Below are 27,624 nucleotides of genomic sequence, written 5' to 3' on the forward strand. Positions count from 1 at the left end.
AACTGTAAATGAGCATGTAAAAAAATGGTTAGTTTTAAACAAGGTTTGTGTTCCCATGAATCACGTTTACTACACGGTTAGTAATGGTGACTGCTAACCATGTGTCACCCAAGACGGTGGGCTTGGCTGGCTCATCAATGTCTCAGGAGATAACAACATTATTCTCTGCTCATACGGGTCCCACAACCATGCTGGACTGGCCAGACTTTCTTCCTCCCTACTCTTCAGTAGAACACTTCAGAATGCGTTGTCCCTTGGGCTGCTGGTACGGCTCTGGGTACCTCCCCACCCAGAACTCAGAGGTGCTATGATTTTTCCATAATGCAAACACGGTTAGATATTGATGTGGGTGTTGATGCTCAGTCAAGGTTGACACGTGGTTGCATTGGGCAAAAAGCTCATGCGTGTTCACAGCTCAACTTGCTTGTAACAGGTCAGATGTGGGTGTCATGACCTGGCTACAGAAACATGGCTGAAGTTGTAATGTAATCTTAGGCTTAGAAAATGGATGGGACTGTGAACTCAGGCATCATTACATGATACAGCTGGGTTTGCTCAGCTGCCTTCTGCTATTTGTGGTTTCTCCCATTTTCTAAAAGGTCTTAATGTTGGGATATCCCAGGTCCTAGTGCCAGTGAAGTTAACTGCTTATCGGACAAGTGAAGAACCTCTTGGGATAACCTTCAGTGCGTTCAAGCAGAAATGATGGTCCCATGTGTGTGGACCAGGACTGCAGAGGTTCTAGAGGGAAGGATCCCAACCATTTGTGTTCCCAAATGTAGCATTTAGGAGTCTCAGTGAGCTATCCTAGACCTGCAAAGCATGTCAGGTATTTCATAGCACTTCATAGCCTTGTAAAATGTCAGGAGATGGCTGAATCAGTCAGTTGATGGAAAAGCCTACAGGATGAAAATCAAACCAGCTTCTCTGGGCCTCGTTTATATTAAATAGTGTAGAGTCTACACTTGTTTTCTTCTCTGACTTGTGTTGTAACTTGTTGTACACATCAGAACAGGAACAACTGGTACTTTTTAATATCAACAGTTCTACTGAATATGGAGACACAGTCCTCCTTAGTACTAAAAAGTTAAACAGCAAATTCTGCATGTGCTAAAGGCTTTTGGGATTGTTCAGATGTATGTTCTATGTATCAATAAGCATGTACCGCTCCAGACATGATTATATAGTATTTCTCAAGATGGATCTAGCCAGGGATGGACAACTGGTCTGGTACATCTGAGTTAGTTTCCTGAAAGCTCTCCTATTCCCTATGACATTTTCTTCACTGCTCCTAGAATGTGGTTTATGTTGGATATTCAGCTCTCCTCTGCAAGTGAAGGGACACTGCCCAATGTCCAGCATAATAGCGTACAGCAGAGTAGCTAAGTACTGCATGTGTATTTTGTACCCCATACACAGAGAATATGAACTTACTTTCTGTAAATGTCATGTTAGGCGAGTGGGCCTCTGGCTAAGGTTAGTTAGGATTTCTGGGTTCTGTTCCCAGCTCTGCCATCATCTTGTTGTGCCACTTTGGACTTTCATTGGGAGGTCCTGTAGCCCTCTTTGACAATCTCACCTTCAATCCTGTCCGTACTGTAAAATCCACAGAGTCGGCTAAAACAATTTGTCAGGTTCTTTTTTTTAACATACCTTTTCAAACAGTCTGAAGATTTCCACAGAAAATGTTTGTATCATGTGAAACGTTGCAGTGTTTGACTCGGTGAAAGTTTTCCAATTGAATCGAATAGATTTGGAATAAGCTTTTTGTGAGGTTTCCCCCAGACCCATCTACAGTAAGACTCTGTGGCTCAGGGACGGTTAGAAAATCCCATGAAAGACAGACAAGTCCATACTCTTTGCTCTGTGAGGCATAGCAGTACTGCAGTGCTGATAGGAGTGCCATGTTTGCTGATGTGGTGGGAGTTCAATGCACTTGCAGAAACTAATATTTTGATGGTGATTTATTTTAAATAATAATTTGCACTTTTGTACTTATGAACATCACTTGAATTGACTCACAAGAAATATATGTCTACCAGCTGTGCCCTAGTGTTTATATTTGTTACCATAACGACTTAGGTCTTGCATAGGAAGATTGTACTGATTTGATTAAGGCTGTTGATTAATCGCAGTTAACTCACGCGATTAACTAAAAAAAAATTAATCGCAATTAAAAAAATTAATCACGATTAATCACACTTTTAATGGCACTGTTAAACAATAGAATACCAATTGAAATGTATTAAATATTTTTGGATGTTTTTCTACATTTTCAAATAATGATTTCAATTACAACACAGATTACACAGTGTACAGTGCTCATTTTATATTATTATTTTTATTACAAATATTTGTGCTGTAAAAATGATAAACAGAGATAGTATTTTTCAATTTACCTCATACAAGTACTGAAGTGCAATATCTTTATCATGAAAGTGCAACTTACAAATGCAGATTTTTTTTGTTACATAACTGCACTCAAAAACCCAAAACAGTCTAAAACTTTAGAGCCTACAAGTCCACTCAGTCCTACTTCTTGTTCAGCCAATCACTAAGACAAACAAGTGTGTTTACATGTACGGGACATAATGCTTCCCGCTTCTTATTTACAGTGTCACCTGAAAGTGAGAACAGGCATTCACATGGCACTTTTGTAGCCGGCATTGCAAGGTATTTACGTACCAGATATGCTAAACACTCGTATGCCCCTTCATACTTCGGCTACCATTCCAGAGGACATGCTTCCATGCTAATGACGCTTATTAAAAATAATGTGTTAATTAAATTTGTGACTGAACCCCTTGGGAGAGAATTGTATGTCCCCTGCCCTGTTTTACCTGCATTCTGCCATATATTTCATGTTATGGCAGTCTCAGATGATGACCCAGCACATGTTGTTCGTTCTAAGAACACTTTCACTTTGACAAAATGCAAAGAAGGAACCAATATGCGATTTCTAAACATAGTTACAGCACTCAACCCAAGGTTTAAGAATCTGAAGTGCCTTCCAAAATCCGAGAGGGATGAGGTGTGGAGCATGCTTTCAGAAGTCTTAAAGGAGCAACACTCTGATACAGAACTGAACCACCAAAAACGAAAATCAACCTTCTGCTGGTGGCATTAGACTCAGATGATGAAAATGAATATGCATCAGTTCTCACTGCTTTGGATCATTGTCGAGCAGAACCTGTCATTGGCATGGATGCATGTCCTTTGGAAGAGTGGTTGAAGTATGAAGGGACATATAAATCTTTAGCGCATCTGGCATGTAAATATCTTGCGACGCCAGCTACAACAGTGCCATGAGAATGACTGTTCTCACTTTCAGGTAACACTGTAAACAAAAAGTGGGCAGCATTATCTCCTGCAAATGTTAATGAACTTGTATGAGTGATTGGCTGAACAAGAAGTAGGACTGAATGGATTTGTAGGCTCTAAAGTTTTACATTGTTTTATTTTTGAATGCATTTTTTTGTACATAATTCTACATTTGTAAGTTCAACTTTCATGATAAAGAGATTCCACTACAGTACTTGTATTAGGTGAATTGAAAAATACTATTTGTGATATTATAATATAAAGTGAACACTGTACACTTTGTATTTTGTGTGGTAATTGAAATCAGTGTATTTGAAAAGTAGAAAACATCCAAAAATATTTAAATAAATGGCATTCTGTTATTCTTTAACAGTGCGATTAATCGCAATTAGTTTTTTTAATCGCTTGACAGCCCTAGATTTAACTAATGTTTAGGATGTTGCACTGATTTAACTAAGCCAATTTCTAAACCAATGTCATTAAATTGGTACCGTTTTCTCATTTGGATAAGGCCTTAGATTCTAATTCCCTTCTCCCTTAAATCTTTCCCTTGACTTCAGTAGAAACTGGATCAGGCCTTTGTAGGGTGACCAGATGTCCTGATTTTATAGGGACAGTCCCGATTTTTGGGTGTTTTTTTTGTATAGGCTCCTATTACCCCTCTACCGCGTGTCCTGATTTTTCACACTTGCTGTCTGGTCACCCTAGGCCTTTGGATTCAAGTCAATCAAAAAATCTGACATATCCCCAACAACATCAGTACATCACATCAGTTACAACACTGTAGATTGAAGGGGACGCACAGACTGTTATCTCTTTCATGCTTAATTATAAAATAAGCTGAGATGAGTTATTGGAGCTAATGCACCGTTTTGTGAATTGATAGTAACTATCTTCCAATATCTCTGAGAAGCATCAATAGTATCAAAGTGGTGAACAGCAAGCTGATGTTTGCTGGAAGCTGCAAACTGATCTGATATTGCTTTCGCTGAACAATTAAAATATTCTGTTTGGTGTTTGTGACCAATCCATATTCTTCCGCATTCTAATGCTGACGAGCTTTCCCTTTGCTTTTCAGATTTCCAGGTAGAGTACGGGTTTTCATCCATCAACTGACAGCAGAGATAAAAACATCCACTCTGTTATTCAAGTCTGAATTACTGCTACAGGGAAGGGTTTTTTTAAGACCTTTGTTTCAGTTTATCTGCATGTTTAAGCATAATCAACGATGTAGACTTGTATCAACAAGGGACAGGCACAGCTAAGACGCTTCCTGGTACAGCCCCAGAACTGTATGGGTGAGGAGGCCCACACGCCAGTTTTGTGACCTGCTTTGTAAAGCTAATTGATGTTGAAATGAAAATTATCTGTAGTGGTTCATTCTTGGCATCTGAGCATGGGTTCTCTCTCCCCATGTCTTGTTCCAAGCAAAGGGTGGTCTAGACACATTCCTCTTCCTTCTGGGGCCCCCCATCCTCCATACTACGAGTCTCAAACTATCCCTTTTTGTCTGTGGCTCTGAACATGGAATTCACCCTCCAGCTGAGAAGGTTGGCCAGTGGCCTCCTATGATGCTGCCATCATAAATTTTCCAGCAGTAGATGCTCTTGCAAGTGCCAGCCCCTCTTCTCCAGATCCCCATGACAACTTTTTGCCATTGCCTATCTTAATGAATGTTCATAATAATATGTATTTGTACAGCACCAAGCACAATGAAGCCCGAAAATGGTTGGCCTGTAGGCGCTATTGCAATATAAATGCTAAATTATTATAATTTAAATACTTGGGCAAATTGATTATGTACCTTATCAAAGACTGATCTGCAGTGAGAGGATTACAAGATATATTTATGTCGTGCCATGCATTATGCTTAAAGTGTGGTTGTGCTATGAACAGTAACTATGTAGAAATGGCACCTTCTTAACCAAGAGCTGCCTCTTGTGTGCATTCCCAGTAAAATCTGCCTATTGTGACAAAAATAAGTTGATACGACTTTTTCACCTGCTATCACTGCAGAGCCGATACACCTAGCAGATTGTAAACTGGAGTCTGTTCATGCTGGTACATGTTCAGCAGAATCGTCCATTAAATGCCCGATTTAACTCCCACTTGAGGTCAAAGAATCTTTCCATCGACTTCAGTGGGAGTTGCCCTAAGTTTCAAACCGTTGTCCCTGTGCAAAAGGCATTAGGTTTTCCCAGGTGTCAATGAAGATAAAATGGAAAAGTAGGATGCACAGGTGTAACAGAGCCTTTGTAACAGGACCTGCAAAGCCTTTATTACTGATGATGAGTGAAATGGAAAGAACCCAGACTGACTGTCACATACAGGTAGAGTTTGCAGTTAGAACTGAAACCATTTTACTTGTCAACTGAGCATATTGGATATAACTGAGTGCCGTTTGTTATGAGAAAAAAGACTTCTGTGGAATTTCATGGTGCCATTTTTGCAGTCACTTTTTCAGAGTAGAGCCACACTCTAATGCCATCCAAGTGGTTAAAAATGCCCTGACACATTGTCGTGTGGGATCTGAGTTGAGATTCCAAGCTGCAAGCCCACAGAGGAAGCCATTGAGACAGGAAAGGTGTGGCCACTCTGTAGTAATCCGCTGGTTGATTGGGAGCGGTATGGATGCGTTCCACAATGACCCATGTCCAGGCCTACTGAGCAGAGAGCAGATCAGAGCCTTTGAGAGAGATGGGATCCAGAGCTCACCTTAGAAAAGTAATAAGCAGGAGTTTTGACAGGGTTCCATAGGGTAAGATTAATTGTTAAGATTTGAGGAAAGTATGAGCATAAATTCACCTCTGTTTTCACCATGACATGAGTACCTTTACCCTGTGTGTGTCTGTGTAACCTGTGTGTCTGACGTATACCTGTATCCGATGCAGTCCCTCCCGGATGGTCATGTCCCCGGAATGAGAATGGACAGAGGAGTGTCTATGCCTAACATGTTGGAACCAAAGGCAAGTGCAGCTGTTATTCACTTTCCTTCGAGACAGTGAAAGTTTGACTATGTACTGCCGATGAGCTACTCTAGGAAATGTCTTGGGTCCCTGTTGTTTCTCTTGACCTCATCCCAATCATTGCCCCTTATGTGCCAAATCTCTCCCTCTGTGCTGGCCCTCACCTCGCATGGGTGCCCCTCCTGTCTGCTCCAGGGGTGGGGCGAGAGCAGCCACAGTGTGCAGCCTAAAGGAGGGGCTCCAGGGGGCAACACCGAGAGGCTGAAAGCGCCTGAGTGATGCCAAATGCAGCTAATTCCCCATCCAGCTGTGAAGTTGCCACGTTCAAAGAGCCAAAACAGGAGGAACCCACAGTGCTTAAACCTGGATAGATGCATAACTCAGGAACAGGCACGTTTAACTGCAGTGAGGCCGGGTTCGTCACAGAGCATTAGTGGAAAGGGAAGGGCTTAATTCTTACACTAGGGCCTCTTTATATCACTCCAGTGGAAAGAGGCCTTAGTATAAATGGGCATCAGATCCTAAGAGTTAAATAAGGTTTGATACCCAAGTTGCTGGAGCAGCAAGAGAAGTCATTTATATACAGGCATTGTCCAACTTACCCAACTGTGTGTGCTGACCGTTAGTAAAACAAATGTTATCAGTTATCAGCACAGCTGTTATGCCTCATCTGAAGCCTGTGGGTTATAGCAACACACCTTTCTAGGGGTGCACACTGACCCATAAGAAGAGATCATTCTCCTTATTAAGAGATAATGTGAAGCTGCCTGGTACAGTGAACAGATGCATTTTCCCCACCTTTGCTTTCGAGCATAACTCACTGCCTTTCAGAGATTCTCTCTCTTTCCGTTTAATTCCACTCCTGTTTGAATGGAATAGTGAACCAAAAGGAAAGCATGAAAACGTTATTTTCAAGAGTAATTGAAACACAATGGGAAGGGACTGCAGCAATGCATCTTTTCCTGTGTAATAGTACTGCACCTGCCTTGACGGTACTGTATGTAACAAATTGGCACAGCTACCTGTCCAATTGGCAGGAATGTTCCTTAGGTGTACCTCCGCTTCCCACACAAACATTTAGACTGACGCGTGCTCACCAAAATCTGTCATTTCTCAGTCTTAAAATGAAACCCTCATGTGACCCAGGTGCATTAATCCCCATGTGTATAGATTACACTCAGCTCTTATGGTCCTACAATATCTTGGATTTTCGTGTAAAACATAGTGAAGGAAGTAAACAGAGGCATTGTTCTTGGTCATTACTGTTAATAGTTACAGGGAGAAGATTGTTACCAGCTAATATGAAATGTGGCTTATGAGAAATGAATTGGGAGTTGAGGGGCAGTCTTAGTCCATTTCCTAGCCTGTAAATGGCACCATCCAAAATTAGCTATCACCTAAATTGGCGCTGAGACCCCAAGTTGGTAACCTCAGCAGAGAAGCCAAAGACTTAAGCAGGCAAAGCGGCTGGAGCACCATTGTAATCCACCTGGCCATCGAGCTGCCACCTCTACTGAATTTTACGGGATGGTCCCAGTTTTGAAGAGCTCGAGAAGTGAGACAGATGGTGGGAAGCTTGCGGTGCTGCTGCCCATACAGTACCTGTTCTAACAATGAATAACAGACTCACATCTCCAGGGCTGTCAGTCCAACTGCCTTCATCAGCCCTAGATTAACTTTTGAAAAGAGGGATTCTTAGGGTGTTTGTTGAGAAAGGGATGCTATCACCTGGGTATTAAATGTAATACTTTACAACTGTGGCTAAAGGCATTTTGGGACTGAAACAGCATGTTAATAGTGAGAGGGATTCAATTGGAGCTGTGTTTTACGTTGTATACATTTCTCTATTGCTCGTTAACCTGCTGAAAAACTATGGTTTTGCCAAAATCACAAGGGTTGACGTTTCTGCCTTTAGGGTGAGCAGCAATTTTTGGAGACAACATTGCTTTTTCTGCTTTTGAGCCAGCACCAGACATATTATAGAAGGCCCTAGCCCTGGCTTCATAAGCCTTGACCTAAATGAAATGTAAATTTTAAAAATATGTTTATATATCTACCTTGGGGAATTCACCACTCCTTAGATCCTGCTTTATTCTGGCTCCTTACTCCAATATAATGCCTGCTTTGAAGTATAACTCCTTACAGCCACCATTGCTGTTGATGGACCCAGGCAACATATTTTTAAATAACTGTTTTATTCTTGCTTTGGGTGGCAAATTCTGACATTTTCCTAAGAGTAAAATGTATAGGAATTTTGCTGTAGTAAAAGTTTAGTTTGTGTTGACATTTAATAACGTAGGGCCAGATCCTCAGCTGGTGTAAATTGGTATAGCCCAATTAACTTGCCAACAGCAACCTAGATGAGCTGAGGCTTGGCTCAAAATGTGTGTTTATTGCCCATGAAAAATGTGGGATGGGGAAATCAGTGAATTTCACGAAACTTCATCCAATAGAAACAAGGAGCGGGTACCTCAAAAGGAGGTTAGAGTTTGTGTATTCTGAAACCAAGAATTATGAACTATGCTATGTAGTGAATTTTTAAATATAAAACGTGATGATGACCTCAAACCTTTGAATTAAGCTTTCCCTGTGTTCACTGTGGTTATTTTATGATAAGTTACACTTTTTCATATAAAATTGTGTATTGTAGTTATTTTAAGTGTTGAACAGAAACAATGTAACTCTTAAAGTGTAAAGTAGAACTAATTGTACAATTATGAGAATGTCAGACTCTAAGACATACTGGCTGTAAGATATGGTTAAGTACACATTATTTAAGTTATTAACTACAATAAACTCAATGGTATGTTCATTTATGGCTGAATCTTATTTATTATGCTTGTGAAAAATTTGTTGGGATAGTTGGTGACAATGGAATGAACTTAGTGAAGCAGGACAATAGAGTTTTGTTACCAGGGACAGTCTTAATTTCTAAGAATGTTAAGTGTATTTATAACATTGGCTGGCTGCATAGCAGTTTTTGTGAGAGGACTTGGTGGTCTCTGTCCTTTCCCCAGTGGACAAATATCCACATCACTAAAACCACCACCACAGCTGGCAATAAAGGCCAATCCAATTTGCACTGAATCCCATGGAAAAACTCACATTAACTTAAATAAGAGTTGAGTCAGGCCCTAATTGAGAAGCTTATGGGCATGCTCAGCAGAGAGGCCAAAGGTGAAATGGACAATAGAAGGTGGACCATTAGATTTTCCATTAGACATGGTCTCTCTAAGTTATGGCAAAGACACATAGGAGTCTTGGCAAAGGGACACCTGCATTGTTGCTGTCTATGCTGTAGATGTTTGATAACTAAACAGAGGACTTCAGTTTCCAGCGCTATGAATCCAGCACTTTATTTTAGGCACCAAATTTTATTAATTCCTTTCTGTGGCATATCATTTTGATTGGGTTAGATTGATTAGGGAATAGCTGACAGGAAAAGCTCCAAGGCTTTTCATTTTAAAACTGTGGCATTAAACCTGTCCAAACAAATGAAGAGCATGATTTTCCTTACTTCCAAAAATTGATTAATGCAGAATATCTGACTATTCGGTACAATATTAATCAAACCAGAGAACCTCATAAAATATTGTAGAGAAGATTTAACGGATGTATGCCATGTTAAAGAAGGGGAAGGCATGTAAGATAAATTCCTACTACAAAAACTTTTCCTGCAATCCATCCGTTATGTCAAGGTCAAAATGCACAGTGGGGACCTGTGATTTGTTTGTAAACAAATCAACAAACAACATGAAAATAATTCATCTGATAAATTTCACTCAGTGCAAGGCCCAATCTGATAACTAACAAAGTTGTTAAGAGATGCTACTTTTTTCTGACTGTACTTTCAGGTGGTGGTGGTTGAAGTACAATAAACTTTAGTTCTTTTCCTTAGAACTGTGCAAATTGTTGCAACCATCAAACGTGTTCATGAATGCTACATAAATAAACTCCACACTAACTTACCAAGTGGCAAAAAATTGACTAGAGATGCATCTTTGTGGCTAAAAACAAATATATATATTGTACCTTTTTATATAAGTCTGTGGGAAGTGTGGATATACATATCTCAGAAAATGGTGCTGGTGTGTATTGTACCTACAAAATGTGGTCGAGTTGGTTTTGTTAGCGAAGGAGTATTTGGTCAAGCCAGATTGGACTTCACTTTCAGGCAACTTTAAAGAAGCTTTTTTTATAGTTTTGTTATTTCCTTTTAAGAACAGTGGTTGTGTGGTTGGGTGAAGAATACATGTATGTTCTTTTGTCTTTGAATGTAAATCCGTCTCTTCCTCCCCCCTCCCCCCCCATCCCTCTTATACACGAACAGATTTTTCCATATGAAATGCTCATGGTGACCAACAGAGGGCGAAATAAAATATTACGGGATGTAGACAGAACCCGGCTTGAGGTAAGGAAGCAAGTTCCTAAATGTACTTTCCTACTGAAGTTTATTGTTCCTCATTTGAACGATCAAATGTAGAAGTGTGGGCCCTTGCTTAGAACCAAGAAGCCCTCTCAGAAATGCCTTGTGTAGCAATGGAGATTTGTCAAGCGGAAGGATTCAGGAGGTGGTAGCAAAGGTGTAGGGTTAAATACTGTAGCAATTGCAAATCTGCTTCGAGGAATGAGTATGAATGTCTCATTTAACCTCATCAATGGAGCTGCTCAAGCATCCAGTTGTATTTGCTCGTAAATTGATGAGAAGGCAGATATTGGTAAATCATTATCCAGTAATCATAGGAACATGAGATCAGGTCCAGTATCACATCTCTGACAGTGGCTGCTTCTAGATGCCATAGGTGCTGGAACTAGGGGTGCTGGGGGTGCTGCTGCACCCCCCTGGCTTGAAGTGGTTTCCACCATATACAGAGCTTACTGTTTGGTTCATTAGCTCTCAGCACCCCCACTGTACAGATTGTTCCAGCCCCCCTGCCAGATGCTACAGAGGAGCCAGGGACTCCAGAGTGCCATGGAATAACCTGCCCACAGCAGAAGTTTCTTCCCAGCTGCCATTAATTAGTGTCTGGATTATGTCTAGAAGCATGAGGTTTATGTCTCTCCTTCCACATAAAAAATTGTTCATGAATGTGAGTTAAGGAGACTTGGGCAGTTGTGTGATGTTCTGACTGCTTGTGGTTTTAAACCCAGTTTCTTTGAAGGGGGCCATCAATATCCAGACAGCATTATGGTCACTTATATGTTTTTAAAGGAATGGATTGTGGGCTATAGGTGTAATCCTGCCCTTTGTTTTGCTCATGCACCAGGGAGAGCTTCATCCCCCCACCCAGCATATTCTAAGCAGCAGCTGAGGAAGAAACCTGTGTAGAGTCTGAGACAGCCCTCTGAGGGGGTGTGGCCAGTGCAGGTGCTGGTGCACCACAGCTTTTAGGGAGCGTGGTTTGCTGGAGAGATGGCTTGGTCAAACCTTTCCTTCCCTAGCACGTGTGCTGCATGCTGCTGCACATGCTAGCTGGCCCAGCGTATTGCCATGCAAGGAAGGCAATCCTTCTGAAAATTTCCCCTTTAATCACTCTCTGTCTGTTTTCCCCCTCTTAAAATGGAAACAATAATACCTATGTCACAAGTAGCTGAGAAGCCTAATTAATGGGACACAGTGAAACCCAGTGGATAGAGCACTGGACTGGGATTCAGGAGACCTGAGTTCAATTCCGGGCTCTGCCCCTGGCTGGCTGGGATGTTAGGCATGTCACTTCACTTCTCTGTGCCTCCGTTTCCCCTGCTGTGCAACGAGATGATACTGACCTCTCTTTTAAAGTGCTTGGGGGACCTACTGATTAAAATCACTATATAAGATGTGTAGGTATTATTATGAATTCATTTGTGGTGGATAAGCACGTTGAGAGCTTTGTTAGCATTATTTCAGTGTGTGTCCCCGGACCTTTAATCAAGCCCCTAAGGCTAGCACTGGAGCTGCTTGCCAACTTACCCGAGCTCCCTGAGACTACTGCTGTGCTTTGGAATGAAATCCTTAATGAGCCCATTCTCCACTGACTGTCTGTGCTTTTCTCCCTTTCTCCAGCGTCACTTAGCACCGGAAGTTTTTCAAGAAATATTTGGCATGACAATACAAGAGTTTGACAAGTTACCTCTTTGGAGACGCAACAACATGAAGAAGAAAGCAAAACTCTTTTAATTCACTCTACATTTATAGCCCTTTAAACAAAACAAAACAAATTGCATAGGATATCGTATGATAAAGTCCATATTCTCTTTGGAGAGCAACTTACTCATCCACCAAAAAAGGGAAAATCTGACAAAGGCACCTGTATTCATAGCAATTGGGCCAACATGAACATTTGCCAATGGGGTAAACATTTCTATGTTCAGAAACTTGATGGCAGTTTTCACATGTGTAAACTTTTTACGTCATATACGTGATAGGAAGCGGTTCTTTTCTTCTCCCTCAATAATATTCCCTTTATTTTTGCCCAGAATATGATGGACTTTATTGCTAGAGCCAGGAAGTGCTCTTAGGATGCCTAGTAGAATGAAATAATTGTAATCACTTCAAGAAATGAATTTATATACATATATTCTGTAGTATACCCATATGGTAAAATTAATCCTTTTTGCACACCATTTCTTAACTGGCACTGTTTTAAAACAGCATATTCTTTCTGTTAGGAAAGAATGAGGCTCTATTCCACTGCATACCAACCAAATTATTGGAAAACAAATTCCCTGCTTGTACTTGTACTACATATATGCTAGGATATCAATAGTGAATTGCTGTGTATGTTTTCAGATCTTCCCTCCTCCGTACTTTCTGCTTTAATTAACATGGCCTGGGCTTTACTAGTCATTTAAGTAAAGGGAATAGTGTAGGAGTGGCAGTTTTCTTGTTGTTTAGTCTGGGGATTTAGGGAGGGTGATGGGTGGAGGAAATGAAAGGGTTAAAAGGAAATTCTTCTCAAGTATTCTCTGGTGCACACCCACAGACTTTGGGCCAAATTCCCTGCTACTGCAAAATGGCTCAGCTGCACTGAGTTGCACCCGCAGAGAATTATAGTCCTATCTTGCACCATGTTCTCCCAGTATAGGCTCAGTGGTTACATCCCTGTTGCAGACATTGAGGATACTGCACAGTGTATCAAGTTGAGCACTTTTTTATTGTTTGTGAACATGTTTTCACTCATGCTTTGAAAAGAGGGTTTGGCATTCCTTTGATGCTACAAAGATGCAGCCTTGGTATTTTTTTGTTTTGTTTTGTGCCTGGCACGCTTTGTAGGGTGCAGGAAATCATGCAGGATAGTTTTTTTTTAATCGAGTTATGCTTATTATTCTTTGCATTCTTTTCCCACTGTGCTCCAGAGTGTGAAGATTGCCTGTATATAACTTCACTGCTTGGAGGGCAGGTTGTGTTCTCACGAGGACATGAGGAACACATTACCTTCCCTGAATGAATAAAGGTCAGCGTCTTCTCTACATTGGTGCTGAACTGCCAATGTATCCCTCTCTTTTATGAATGCGCTAGTCTACAGAGGGATGTCAAGATTTTCCTTTTAGATTTGATAGTTCTCATGGGAGACACCAGAGCCTTTTGTGTTTTCCATTACTGAGGACTAACACATAGACATCAGGAGGAGGAGGTGGTTAGGTCTGCTATGTCGTGTAGGAGATTTGAGATTCTGGATCATTGCATTGAGTTCTGCACTTCTGCTCCAGCAGGACTGCACGCTGTCCTATAACTAATCTTCTCCATGTGCAGAATTAACCAAATCCTGCTTTCTGGTTGCAGTCTCAGAGAGGCGTGATCCAGCAGAACCACTGAAGAGATCTGGGCAGAGGGTTTAGTATTTGGGGGGTCCATACCGCCTGCATGCTAGAGAGCACAGCCAGGGGAAAGGAATAGTGCAGACCAGGGGATGAGCTGGTGGAGGTGCTACCATGCAGCGCCATCAGCCATTACCCCTATGGAACAAGAGCACAGAAGTTCTCAGTGAACAGCATAACACTGGTCCAAACGAATCCCTGGGGGTAATTCCAGTGACTTCAGTGGGGTTACAGCAAGGATCAGTTCAGCATGTTGTTTTGTTTCATGTTCCAGCACAAGCATAATAAACATTTCCAGATTACTACTGACAAGTAAATGGGAGTGGAATAGCTGAAATGAGATGCAAATCCGGGTTACCAATGAAACCAAACACAGCATACTGAAGGGGCAAACAGCTTATGATTGGGGAGTTTGGTAGGGTTGGAATTTACTGAAATTTGCTGTTTGTTCCTTGCAGATTATGGCTCAATTTCAAGCCGGATATTTTGGGCATCAGTTTTTAAAACATTCCCGAAATTATTTAGGCCCCAACCCTGCAGATGACTCCACACAAACATAGTGTGATACACCCTGGTGAGCAGTGATTTGGAGGGTCAGTCTTAGTCTTTTTCCCAGTTCTGATTTTCAGTTCAAAGGATGCTCTCCTGCGTAGCACAGGAAAAGCTGCAAGCTTGCAGACCACATTGTTCCCTCCATCTGTAGCTTTATTATTAAACATCTCCACAGCTGACTAGGCAACATTATCCAACGGAAAAGTTGAAAACCAGCAAAGTTTGAATTTCAAAATATCTGACCTGGTTATTTTCAATGCTTTATTTTCAAAAACCCAAGCTATGAAAAATGACTTCAGGTTAGATTGTATCTATTTCTAACCAGTTCCGACCTATTGCCACTATCCCTGCTTAGAAAGAAATGAAAGAGAAGCCAGTTTAGATGCCCCAGGCATCTTAGCCTACACACATCTTCAGGAGTTTGCTGTGTAGAAGCTGGTGTCATTGTCCTTTACAAGGATAGGTTTCTCCATTACTAAGAAATACATGAGGACATTCAGGAAAGTTAAGATGACTCAAATAAATGTGTGAAGTTAAAGCACATTAATTACAAAGGATTACACCCCTGTGTAAATGCTGTCATTAAAGTGATGTTAGTTCACTGTAGCTAAATTCTCTGCTACTGTGAACTAATGCTGCTTTACCTCACAACTTTAGTTATTTCATCTTAACTTCCCTGAGTGTCCCCATGTACACAACCCCTAGGAGATCCCATGTCTTTAAGGATCACTGCTGCAGCCCTGGGGCCTGTTTTCTCCAGTGAGCAGCTAGTAATTCTCACCACAAGTTTTTCTACCTTCCCATTGGCCTGAGAAGGCAAGTAGCAGCCTCATAAACAGAGACATAGCCCCAGGGAGAGGCTCGTTAGTCAGTTTGTGAATCATTTCCCTAGCACCACTCCCATATTCTGTTTTGGGGCATATCTTGAAGATGTAGGTAAATTCCCCCTCCTCCTTCAACGTTCCCTGAAGATATGGCGCTGTTCAAGTAGGTACCCATTTGCAGATACAAATGCATATTTGGAGCATGCAGTTACCTGATTGCTGACGTGTTCGCATGTTCTGAGTGTACCTAGTGCATTGCCATGATTGGCCTGGGTGTAAATCAGTGCAGAATTTGGCCATAGGCACTTCTTTTTGAAAATGGCACCCATTACTTATTGCCTTTCCTTCAGGTCTGCAGCACCCATACCAGCCGTGAGGAGATTGCTAAGGAATGCTGTGTGTAGCTTAGCAATATTCGTCAGTGTCGTTGGGATCAAGTAATTTGACTTACTGTTTTTGTCCCCTCTCCTGTCAACTAAGAGACAGAAAAAAGACACGAGAATTTTTATATAGACTAGAAAGAAGCAAGAAGGAAGACTTGGCCAGTCCAGTGTCCTTGCACTATATTGTAAGTGAACTCATTTCTACTCAGGCTTGAAAATCAGAATGATAGTGCATTTATCTTAATATGTGCATTGTGTCTTCTCTGCAGATTTTAGGATTAAGCCAGTAGCTGGAAGGATAGATTTGGAAGTTTTTAGACTTGTCTAACACTTTCAGCTTCCCAGTGAAACATGAAACCATTTTTTTCCTTTCAAAACTTGTTTGAGGAGCTTCATTATATTATTTTGTCTTCCTTAAAGGATAACTTCATGCTGGTGTCATTTAAAACAGATTGGAGCCTTGTTAAGAGTTTGAAAAGATTGTCTAACAACAATGCACTTTTTTCTCAGTTTCTGGTTAGTAACTTAAATATCCTTTGTGATGACCTGTAAACTCAGATCAGCTGCCATATGTGGTGAAAAGAGTCAGGCTGGAAAAGTAATGAGAGGGTTATTGGTCTTACAAGGTGCAAGACTTAATTTTGTGATTCTGATAACGTCCTGGTGTTTCCTGTCACTGGACTGTCTTTTCTTTGATGTTTGCCTGTTTTAAAGTTTGACTTGCTCTGATGCTGAAGGTTTTGCCATCCTCTCCCCATTCGGAGGCACACCTTGGAAAGTCGTCTTCGCTCAGATGGTCCAAAAGTCCTGTCATCTGGGGAGAGTCACCAAGTCTTTTTGGAAAAATTTGTTAAGCTTGAATTAGCCACCAGCCTTTGAAGCCAAATCCCTTTGATGAGTAGTTGCCTCTCTCGAGATGTTTATGTTGCGGCCAGTTTTAAAATGCAAGTTAATCTTTACAAAGAGAGAATTCTTTTGTTCTGTTATAAATATGGCAGAGATGCCTTGAGGCGGGGAGTGGGTCTGGCTCAGCTAGGGTCCTCCAGGGCTCCTCAGAGGTGAGTTTAACCTATTTAAGAGGAAATAATTGCGGATCAGCCAAGTGCTGCTCACTCTCAAAGCCCCTTGAAAGCACTGGAGTCATGGACAAATGTAAATCAGGAGTAAGTCTACTGAAGTCAATGGAAATAAGCTGGTGTAACAGGTGACCGCAGAATCAGCCCACAGAAAGAGAGCCAGTGCTGTATCCCAAAGACCTAATACTGAGCAGGCCTGAGCACCTGTAGCCCCCATCAATTTCAATGTAAGTTGGGAGAACTCAGCCCTTGGAAGGGCTGGACCTTAGGACAGAGGAGTTATGTAATGAATGAAAAACCTCCTCTTTCTCTCCATCCCTTTCCCCTCTTCGATATCTATTAACACCCTTTCAGGATTCAATGTGGGGGGAGGGACGGTTTGGTTTTTGTTTTTGCTATGACACACTCCACCTGTTGGACGCTACTTTATATCCACTGAAAAGAACAGTCACAAGAAGATTCACCACCTACCCCATTGGAGGGAACAAGCAAAGCACCCAACCTGTCCTGGAGCCATGATCATCTCTGTCCACTACACACACTTGGGTCTTGATTCTGCAGTCAGCGCTCACTTGAGCAACCCCAGTGCCACTGCACTGTTCACCCACTCAGACTTCGTGGGAAACAAGGGCAGCAGGATTCTTAGTGCAGACACATCCCGGGGAGGGCTGTTTAGACCTGGGGTATGGTCTTCGGCTATTGCAATGTAATGAGGAGCATAGAAAGTGCTACTGAGCTCTGTGAGGAGAGAACAATGTGCCTTTCTCCTTTGGTATGAAAACACCGCCAGTGGTTGGCTCCAAGACCCACAGTGGGTGGCAGCTGGTGTGGATTTTGTCTTGTGATTCCCACCTCCACCTTTTGTGTCACATTTAAATGATAAGAAGACCAGTGTCGTGCACAGATTTGGATGTTCCAGTTGAAGGCCCCTCTTGTCAGGCATCATCTCTGATGCCAATAAGCATATTCATTGACATGTAAGCACCAGTTCAGGAAGTGGGGGGGGGGGGAGGAATAATTGGCCATCTGTGTTGTTGCCACGAATTACTTCATTTCCCGAAGGGCTTCTAACAAGGAAATGCATTTATGTTAATTACTTCCTCAAAATGTTCCTCCACAGGAGAGAATATTGATCCTGCATGCTTTGAGATCGTAGTTTTCTGAGATGAAGCAGCCCTTCCATTTTGCTCTGGAGGCAAATAGGTGTTTCAGCTGCACAATCTTGCAGAATGTTCATGGTTAGTGTATCAAACACAGCACTTTGGGCCAAATTTTCAAATATATTTAGGTGCGTAATTCCTAAAGATGCAGAGAGGAATTGAAAGTCACTGGGAGTTAGGTGCCTATATGCATCTTTTGGACCTGATCCATAGCCCATTGAAATCAATGGAAAGACTCCCATTGACTTCAACCTGCTTTGGATCAGGCCCTTACTCAGTTGGCTAGGCCAGAAAAATATCTATCCCAGAAGCCATTTCTTCCCATAGTCATGAGCTTTTTGTATCATTAATAAAACTGTTCTGTGCAAGCAGAGTGACTATGTGTGAGTTGCTAACAATCCTTGCAGTAAGGGGGCCTTATAGATGGCTGGGGTTTAAGTTTTGGGACATAAAACTAACTTTAAAAAGAGATTTTGTTTTAAGTTGATAGGTTTTAGCGATGGGTCTTTTGTTTTGGGTTAGGTTTCATTATGTTTTCTCCCCTCCCTTCAGAAACCTGACAAACCAGCCTTTTTTGAAAGATTCCCTTTCTTTTTCAGTGGTTTGCGGTATAGCTCTATTTCCGAGTCTTTCTGTAAAAGTGAATTGATGTCTGTCTGTACAGTAAGTCCTCTTGTTTGCGAAATGAGAAGTTGACCTAGGTTGCTGTTCTGTACAATTACTGATCTTCTCCACTTTCATATTGCAAGCAACACATATTGCACTCCTATGCCACTATAATCTGCATCACTGTTGTACGCAAATCAAGTCAATGAATAAAGTTTTGTGCTTTATTCTTAAGGGGTGGATGCAAACTGTTTCATTCCTTTTTATTTATTTTTTCATGTTCATGAGTTTATTAAAATCTTTTTATAAATCAAGATGTTTACTAAGAACAAAAAAAACCCAACCTCATAGAGCTGAACAAATGGAGGCAGATGAGGTGCAAAGGATATTTACTAGCAGTACAGTACTCATGGTTTCCCATAAGAAAGTCACTATGAAAATCTATATATAAATATACACACACACACACCCAACCACATGACTAGTGGTAATCAGCACAGTTACTTTATGGTTCGAAAGCATGCTAGTAACTGTCACAGCAGACAGAAAGGTAAGACTGTTTTATTGACTGGGTATCTAAATTACCCCATTTTTTTCCTTGCAGCAAGATTGCTCAAACTTGCATGGTAAGCAATTCAGCAAGGTTCTTCCACCCATGACTCATTTAAGTCAGTGGGATTTCTCATGTGTATAAATACCTCACCGAATGGGGGGTCTTTTCCATCCAGTTCAACCTCCCATCTATGAATAGGATACAGAAGATGAAGAAGCTATTCTTGGAAATAAGCAGTAGACACCCTGTGATGAGCAGAGCCATCTTGTTTAGCTTCCTACAAGTGGCAGTTGTGGGCACTCAGCACACCAGGGGCATTCTCAGCACCTCCGACCCTGCACCCGGAAGAGAAGTGCTTCAGAAGAAAGCAGACTGTTTTGGCATGGAAGTATCGTGTGAAGCTGCCAAGACAGTCTTTGCTTTAGTGCAAACAGAATCTACATGGAATTGTACTTTTCATTCTGTGCAGCTCTGGGTCTCATACCCGACCCACCCTGGTATAGCTGCACTGAACTGATCTGAGCCTCCTGCGGTCCCTGGACACAGTAGGCAGGGAAGCCAAAATGGGACTGTCGTCATGTCTCTGCTCACAGGTGCTGACTCCGTGGGTGCTCTGGGGCTGGCCCACCCATGGGGAAAAATTAGTGGGTGCTCTGCACCCACCAGCAGCCAAGGTCCCCTCACCCCCTGCCTCCCTTTTCTTCCCTGAGTGTGCTGTGTACCCACTCCTCCGCCTAGCTCCCAGGGTTTCCTGCCTGCTGCCGCCAAACAGCTGTTTGCAAGCTCGGGGGGGGGGGTGGCGGAGGAGCAGGAACATGGCATGCTCAGGGGAGGAGGTGGGGAAGAGGCAGGGGTGGGGATTTGGGGAAGGGGCTGGAATAGGAGCAGGGAGGGGGTGGAGTTGGGGTGGGGACTTTGGGGAAAAGGTGGGGCAGGAAGGGGAAGGGGTGGAGTGGGGGCAGGGAGGGGGTCGGTGCCTATATCTCTGCTGTTGTTATTTGAGATCAAGTCCTTAGCCAGAATAGCTGGACGGGATGCTGGGGCTATGCATGGGGGTAGGGAAAAATCCCTCTTCTGGAATGACTGTGGATAGCAGCCCTTCGCCCCAGGGTCCCCTCTAGCGGGAGAGGGCAGGGGAACTGATGTAGCAGCAGTTCTCCAGCCTTCCTTCCACAGATGGGCACCCAGGATGTGAGGGCTGGGCAGGTGGTGCAAGCCCTGCTGTAGTGTCCCCCAAATCCTGCCCCCCCCCCCACACACACATATACATCACTTTTGCTGCTAGGGGACTCTCCACAGCCACAGGGTGGGGGCGGAGTTTGCCCATTAGAGTTTTATTCCAGCATACGTTGCTACATGTGTGTAAGGCCTGAATGCCAGAGGTGCTGAGTCCTCTCCCCACCCCATTTTTTTCCATTGATGAATCAGGACTTTCATGAATCAAGCTCAAATGCAAAAATAGTATTCACAGCATGGAGACAGTGCTGAATGAACCAGCAGGAGCAGCTCCTTGGAATCCACGTTATTGGCACTGGGGCTTGCAGAAAGGAGGGAGCCTTTTTGTGGTGGAATCCCCAAACACAGAGGGTGGGGGCTGTCATGCCACCTGGACTATTGTGATGAACTGTCTCAGTGGATTAAATTTTCCGGGGGGTGGGCCAACAAGAACTGAGTTCAATTTTTTGTTGAGTCCTGGAAATGGCACATAGTGAAAAGACTCAGGGACTGAGTCAGCAAGGTGCTTAAGCACATTGCTGTTGTTGTAGTTTGTACTGTGGTAGCTTCTGTGAGACCCACTCATGGATCAGGACCCCTCGGTGCTAGGTGCTGTACAAACTGAACAAAGACAGTCCCTGCCCCAAAGAGCTTATAATCTAAATATGAGCATGTGCATAATGCCACTGACATCAGTAGGGCTGCAGATATGTGCAAGTACCTAGAACCCATGTGTTTCTCTTTGTATTTTCCATTTTGCAGTTATTTCCTGTCCAGCCCTCAGCTGTGACAATGCTCCCCACAAGCCTCTCCCCACTAGGGTGACCAGATGTCCCGATTTTATAGGGACAGTCCCGATATTTGGGGCTTTTTCTTATATAGGCTCCTATTACTCCCCACCCCCTGTCCCGATTTTTCACATTTGCTGTCTGGCTTGTGGGGAGCTCCTTAATCTGTAAGCTGTCCCCCTCTGACTCTATAGCCCTGCAGGGAAGAGGGGCTGTTCTGCAGGGAGGCTTCTGTTCTGCTGGTTCCCCTTTCTCCAGGCAGCATGGCAGCAGAAAGGGGTTTCCCAGGGGCAGCTCCAAGCTCCCTCACCTCCCATCTAGACTTCTACATAGAAATCCTTAGGGAGTGCCAGGGCTTGGTGCTGTGGAGACCAGCCCGTTCCCTGCCCACCCCTGAACATTGAGGCGGTCGATGATCAGTGCTTAGGGAGCACGCAAGAGACTGGTTTTGTTCTAGGCCCGGGTCCAACTGGCTGTACAAAACAGCTAGAGTTTCACAGGGCCCTGGTTGGGAAACTCAGCCATTAAAGGCACTGTCTCCAAATACCACAGCATCCACACAGCGCAGGGGAGGGGGAAAGTCCATGCTCCGAGCATCTACGCCACATGCAAATTCTGGGCGGATGTTCTGGCCCAGATTAACAGCCAGTGGCATAAGGCTATGCAAAGGGCACCCCTTGTGCTAGTGAGATCTGATGGAGGGGGAAGTGGGATTCACCTGCCAGCTTTAATATTTGATCAGGGCTCTGTAGGAACCCCACCAGCAGAGCCTGCCACAGCCTGCCCTGATCCAGCTGCTTGTTGGGGTGCACCAGCTGGCTATAAGCCTCCTATTGAGTAGGAGGTTGCAGGCTTCTTCTATGAGCGGGCCACTGGAGCCTGGGTCCAGCAGGACATGAGGAGAGATCTAGGTGATTTTCTATGGTGTAATTTAAGAGTGGTGTATATTCCTGTGGGACTATCCATAGCAGCTGGGGACATGAATATTTCCACGTGCTATGAGGCATAGCATTTGGATGCTCATTAATGATCCGTTCAACTCATCAATTCAATTTATGTATCTAGTCCATGTGTTACGAATGGATTTTTAGTCCCTCATCATTTAAATACACCGAGACACAAACAAACAAAAAAACCTGTTAAATCCAGTCTTTCCCCCCGCATCCCCCTAGTAAAATAATCTTGGATTGCTAACCCTTGAGTAATGGTTGTGGAATGCGCTACATCTTACAGCCCAGCAAGGCATCTGGCTATGAGACTCTTCATAGCATGTTAAAAATACTACTATAAAGAGATAAGATCAACATGAGTCAAATGTCAATGCTAATTTGCTGTCACTCTTGAGACCACTTCCTCCCGCAAGAACTAACATCACAAATAAGTTTCTCTGGACAGCAAAAAACAAAAAACCCCACTAATCCCCCATCAAAAAACTCTTGAAACATTTATGCAGCAAGACTACACTGTCCCCTCCTTCCACTGTATTTTTTCCCCTTGCATTTCTGTGTGCAGTTTGAGGCAAGGGTGGGAAATAAAACTTCAATTCTGCTTACCATTTTCTATTGTAAAAATGACCCTGGGGAACCATATTGACTGTTTTCTGTGGCTTGGTGAGAGAGAACTTGTTTGAGGAGTTCCGGTTATTTTCAAGGATTTGCAAAGATCGGCAAACAAGTAGTGTTTAAACAGGAAGTTGTCCATGTCGTTCAATGGGCCACTGGGTTTCAGACAGCTGCTTTGTCTAGTTTTCTTCATGAACAACCTCAAGATCAACAAGGAGTCCAGGGGCACCTTAAATACTAACAGATTTATTTGGGCATAAGCTTTCTTGGGTAAAAACCCACTTCTTCAGATGCATGGAGTGAAAGTTACAGATGCAAGCACTATATAATGACACATGAAGAGAAGGGAGTTACCTCACAAATGAAGAACCAGTGTTGACAGGGCCAATTCGATCAGGGTGGGTGTAGTCTACTCCCAATAACAGATGAGGAGGTGTCAATTCCAGGAGAGGCAAAGCTGCTTTTGTAATGAGCTCAAGATGAAGACGATATAACTACACACGTATCTAATTGGGATCCCGGGTTTTAGCACTCGTGTACTACATGAGCCAAAGGTTTTTGTAGAGATAAGTGTGTGCACGTTGCTCAGATTGGAGCCCATAATTGAATTGTGGGCACAACAATGTTGGGACCAGCGTGGTAGGTTGGGACCAGTCTAGTAGGTGTCTGGTGCAATGTTGAAAATTCCATCAGCCAAAATAGAGAGCTGGGCCTGAGCCCTCTTGAAAGCACATCCCCGGATGTGGCAGCAGCTTTGGTTAATATGATCGTACTATTAAAAGTGGCTGTGTAAAAATGGTATCTTCTCTGCATCTTAAAAAGTCTGCTTGCAAGGGGACCCATTGCTGACAATTGTTTCGGGGTACGTGTCAATTTCCTAAGGCTTGTACTGCGTATATTGGAAAAAAAAAACCCTGTAGAGTCAGTTCCACTTATACTGAGTTGGGAACCCAGGTATCCTGGCTCCCAGTCCTGTTGGTTCTGATTCTGTAGGTAACCAGCATAAGCAAGACTCTAGTGAGATACAGTGATTATAAAGACCGTCACATCTAAGACCTGGTCTGCACTAGAAAGCTTCAACAGTACAACTTTCCTTCTATTGTTATATCCTTGCTTGCATCCACGCTTGGTTTTGACCCCAGACTTCCACAGTTCCCTGAGAGAAGTGCAGGTAGCCCACAATACATACTTACTGCCACATAACCCATAGCAAAAGTTTCCCACCAGAGGGGGGTGCCAGAAGGAGGTGTGGAGGACACTCATGCCTACCCCCAGTGCCAATACAACCTAGTGCTGCATATGTAACCCACACACCTTCTGGGTGTGGTGGTCTGTCCCATCGAGTGGAACCGAGACCATACAGTAGAGGCTCATGCACTTAAGTCCCAGGTTTGAGCCTGCCTGCTGCCAACATGTTACACATGGACATACTGCACCATCACAGGCAGGCGGCCAAAATACTTTCATTGTCAGCATTATGTTTTTGCTAGTAAAATTGTCTAGTGTACACGAGCCCCAATTCTCTTCTGAGCAAATCTACGTGTTACAGTGCTTAGAATGTCCGTGGATGCTGGCACTTGATGTACACTTCGGCTCCTGCTGTTGCTACCGCTGGTGGAGATAAACTGGTGAAAGCAACGGTGGGAAATTTTTGGTATAAAACCTGTTGTAGAACAGTTTAGCTTGGGAGATACTGTGGCCTTTTGAACAGGGCTCTGCCTGGACTGGGAGCCAGGAGAGCTGGGGTCTTAGTCCTGGTTCTGCGACAGATCTTCAGGGAAAGTCATGTTGCTTCGGTGTTTCTGTTTCCTCTCCCACCCTTTGACTCTCTTCTCGATTTAGCCTGTAAGCTCCTCAGGACAGGTCTCCTGCAGTGTATTTGGACAATGCCTAACGCAATGGGGTCCTGATCTTGGGTGCTTCTCCAATACAAATAAAAACCAATAATAACGCAGACTGGGGTAATGAAATACAGTTGAGCTGATTAAAGGAACCACTGTTTGCCACATTTTGAGACCTTTAATCAAACCTGTTTTGTGAAGCTGTAGACAAGCTAATAATAATCCAAAACAATTCTATGGTGAATGAACAAATCATGGCTGAGAAATACCTCTTTTTGGCCTTAATACCTAACTGGATGTTAAATGACTGCCAGGAAAGATCTCTGTAGTATCGCAGTTAGCCCTGAGCCCTAAATTATCACTGCATAGAGGAATCCCAGCTAGGTAATTGATGCCCGCAACACAAAGGACTTAAGCAAGATTTATTGGAGTATTTAAATGCATTATTTCACTATCACTGATGTATTTAAGGGCACAGATAGTGTGGAAGAAGGTAAGCAAGTGCCTGAGATTTTGAAACACAAGTCATTTAAGCTTGTGTTTTCTTTTTATCAGTTACACAATTAATTGGGCTAGTCTCACTCACTGGGCTGTGAAAATAAGTAACTGAAAAAATAATTTCATCTGAGTTCAATAAATATTTGAGCAGATCTCTCCTTGGGGGAGGCATACTAAGAAGCAGTCTGTCACTTTAACAACCCTGAGTGCAACATACGAGATATTTCAATCCCTTTGGATGTTTAGAAGGTTTTCTCTTACTAACCTATTCTACAGGTTACAGATCATTGACCTCTTCTGGTGTTTTTCCCTTTGAGCACCAAACAAAACAACACATTAGGAAACTCACACCGGTTTTTCACGTTCCTGTGGCAGGGGTGAGCTGACCACAGAGAAAGGGTGTTTGAATGAAGTCGCGTACAGCTCTCACCAAGCCCATTCTGATTTCTTTGTCCAGGTATCACCTACACAAGGACGAGTTACCACCTCTCCACCATGCGTATGATATTCTGTAAGACAAAGTACACATGCAGGACACCTGCTAAAGGGGCAGGGAGAGCCGATAAAAGTGCTCCTTCTAGGTTTTCCTAGAGCCGGTCTGTCTCAGTAGTACACTCTAGCAGTTGATCTAATAATAGTGGCTCGAGCAATAAACTGGGCCTCTGAAAACTTGGGTCCAATTTTCCCAGCTCTGGTACTGGCCTGCACGTCACTTCCTCCCGTATGTCTCAGTTTTCCCCTCAATAAAATGGAGATAATGATACTGACTTCCTTTTGTAAATGGAAAGCATTTTATAGGAGCTCGATATTATGTTATGCCATCATTCTACAGCACAAACAACAAGACAGCTCCCTCACCTGACCGGTTTACATCCCCCTGTTGCAGGGGAGTCCTACAATCCTACATTTTGGGGAAACAGAGGCAGAGAGTTTGTTAACTCATCCAAACTGCAAAGTCAGGGGAAGCTCTGGATTAGTATTCAGGTGATCCTGGATCCCAGCCCTGGTTGCACTCTGTCCTCTTCAGTCTGCCCTTATTGCGCCGGGCATAAGCTGCAAGACAGTTTGTCACAGGGTGGCTGGCCCTTTAAGGGGAGTCATGGCCCAGTTTACTCACAATAGGTTTCTTTAAGGAGAATAAGCCCACCAGTAAGCAATTAGCTGCCAACCAGACAACTGACTAACAACACCTGAACCTGATAAATGCTGCCAGAGCTCATTGGAGGGAGGTGTTCCCCTGGAGAATCTAGCCGGAGGAAGAGGAGGATGACTGTGGCCTGTTAATCTCTCTAAACTGAAAGAGTGAGCTGAAAGCAATGGGGCTAGGTGGGGAGAAGCTGATTGAAGGCTACAGGTGGCCTGAATCATAACCCAGCTCCAGGAGCAGAATTGTGGACTCCTTATCGGAGGCGTGTGAGTTTGTTTGCCACAGTAACCTGGATTTGGGAGGAGAGCCAAGGCTGCCTGACTGTGCAAGCGGATGCTTGTGGGTATTAGCCCCAGGGCCAGCAGAAGGGCTGGATTTGAAGGCCCAGTACAAAGGGGTTTTCTTGTACTCTGTAAAAGGAGATAATAAATGAGACCCCCCCCCCCACACACACACAAAGGGGGCATCTTGTGCTCAGCTCCCAGGTCTGAATAAATCATTGCCCAACCCAAGAGGGCAGCAGGCCTGTAAGGCTACACCGCAACAAGTTGATGCGCTCTAGAGCACTGGCCTGTCAGTCAGTCCAGCACCAATGCATGTTTCTCCTGTGTAGGGTTTCCAGGTGTCTGGTTTCGGACAGAACGCCCGGTCGAAAAGGGACCCTGGCGGCTCCGGTCAGCACTGCCGACTGGGCCGTTAAAGGTCCCGTGAGTAGTGCTGCAGGTCTCAGGCAGGCTAGTCCCTGCCTGTCCTGGCTCCACGCTGCGCCCCGAAAGCAGCCAGCAGGCCTGGCTCCTAAGCGGGGGCGGGCGGGTCGCACAGGGCTCCACACCCTGCCCCGAGCACCGGCTCCACACTCCCATTGGCTGGGAACCGCGGCCAATGGGAGCTGGGGGGTGCAGTGCCTGTGGGTGAGAGCAGCGCGTGGAGCCTCCTGGCTCCCCTGCCAAGGAGCCAGACCTGCTGTCTGTTTCCAGGGTGCAGCGCGGAGCCAGGACAGGCAGGGAGCCTGCCTTAGCCCCCTGTGCCACTGACCAGGAGCTGCCCAAGGTAAGCCCGTGCCCCAACCCAAGCCCTGGCCCCCAAACCCAGAGCCCCCTCCTGCACCTCAAACCCCTCATTCCGAGGCCCACCCCAAAGCCTGCACTCCCCGCCTGCACCCCAAATCCCCCCTGCACCCCAAAGCCCTGTCCCATGCCCGAAACCCCTCATCCCTGGCCCCAGCCCCAGGCCCTCACCCTAACCCAGAGCCTGTCTCCCTCAGGCACCCCAACCCCCTGCCTCTACGCGCATCCCCCTCCCACACTCCGAATGCCTTGGTCCCAGCCTGGAGCC

The 27,624-nt window shown here is 43.9% G+C and overlaps 1 protein-coding gene across 15 annotated transcripts in view; it reads left to right on the forward strand.

Moving 5' to 3' along the window:
- The window catches only part of ABLIM1 (actin binding LIM protein 1), a 206,504-nt gene extending 187,590 nt beyond the window's left edge, over positions 1-18,914 (forward strand). For all 15 annotated transcript variants that reach the window (XM_045022891.1, XM_045022892.1, XM_045022899.1 and 12 more), the window contains 4 exons: positions 4,400-4,407; positions 6,213-6,287; positions 10,618-10,698; positions 12,331-18,914. In XM_045022891.1, coding sequence (XP_044878826.1) covers positions 4,400-4,407; positions 6,213-6,287; positions 10,618-10,698; positions 12,331-12,444 — 278 coding nt within the window. In that variant the 3' untranslated portion in view covers positions 12,445-18,914. The remainder of the gene's footprint in view (positions 1-4,399; positions 4,408-6,212; positions 6,288-10,617; positions 10,699-12,330) is intronic.
- The last annotated feature ends 8,710 nt before the right edge of the window (positions 18,915-27,624 follow it).

Source organism: Mauremys mutica, chromosome 7 (genome assembly GCF_020497125.1).
Source record: "Mauremys mutica isolate MM-2020 ecotype Southern chromosome 7, ASM2049712v1, whole genome shotgun sequence".
NCBI classification, from domain to species: Eukaryota; Metazoa; Chordata; order Testudines; family Geoemydidae; genus Mauremys; species Mauremys mutica.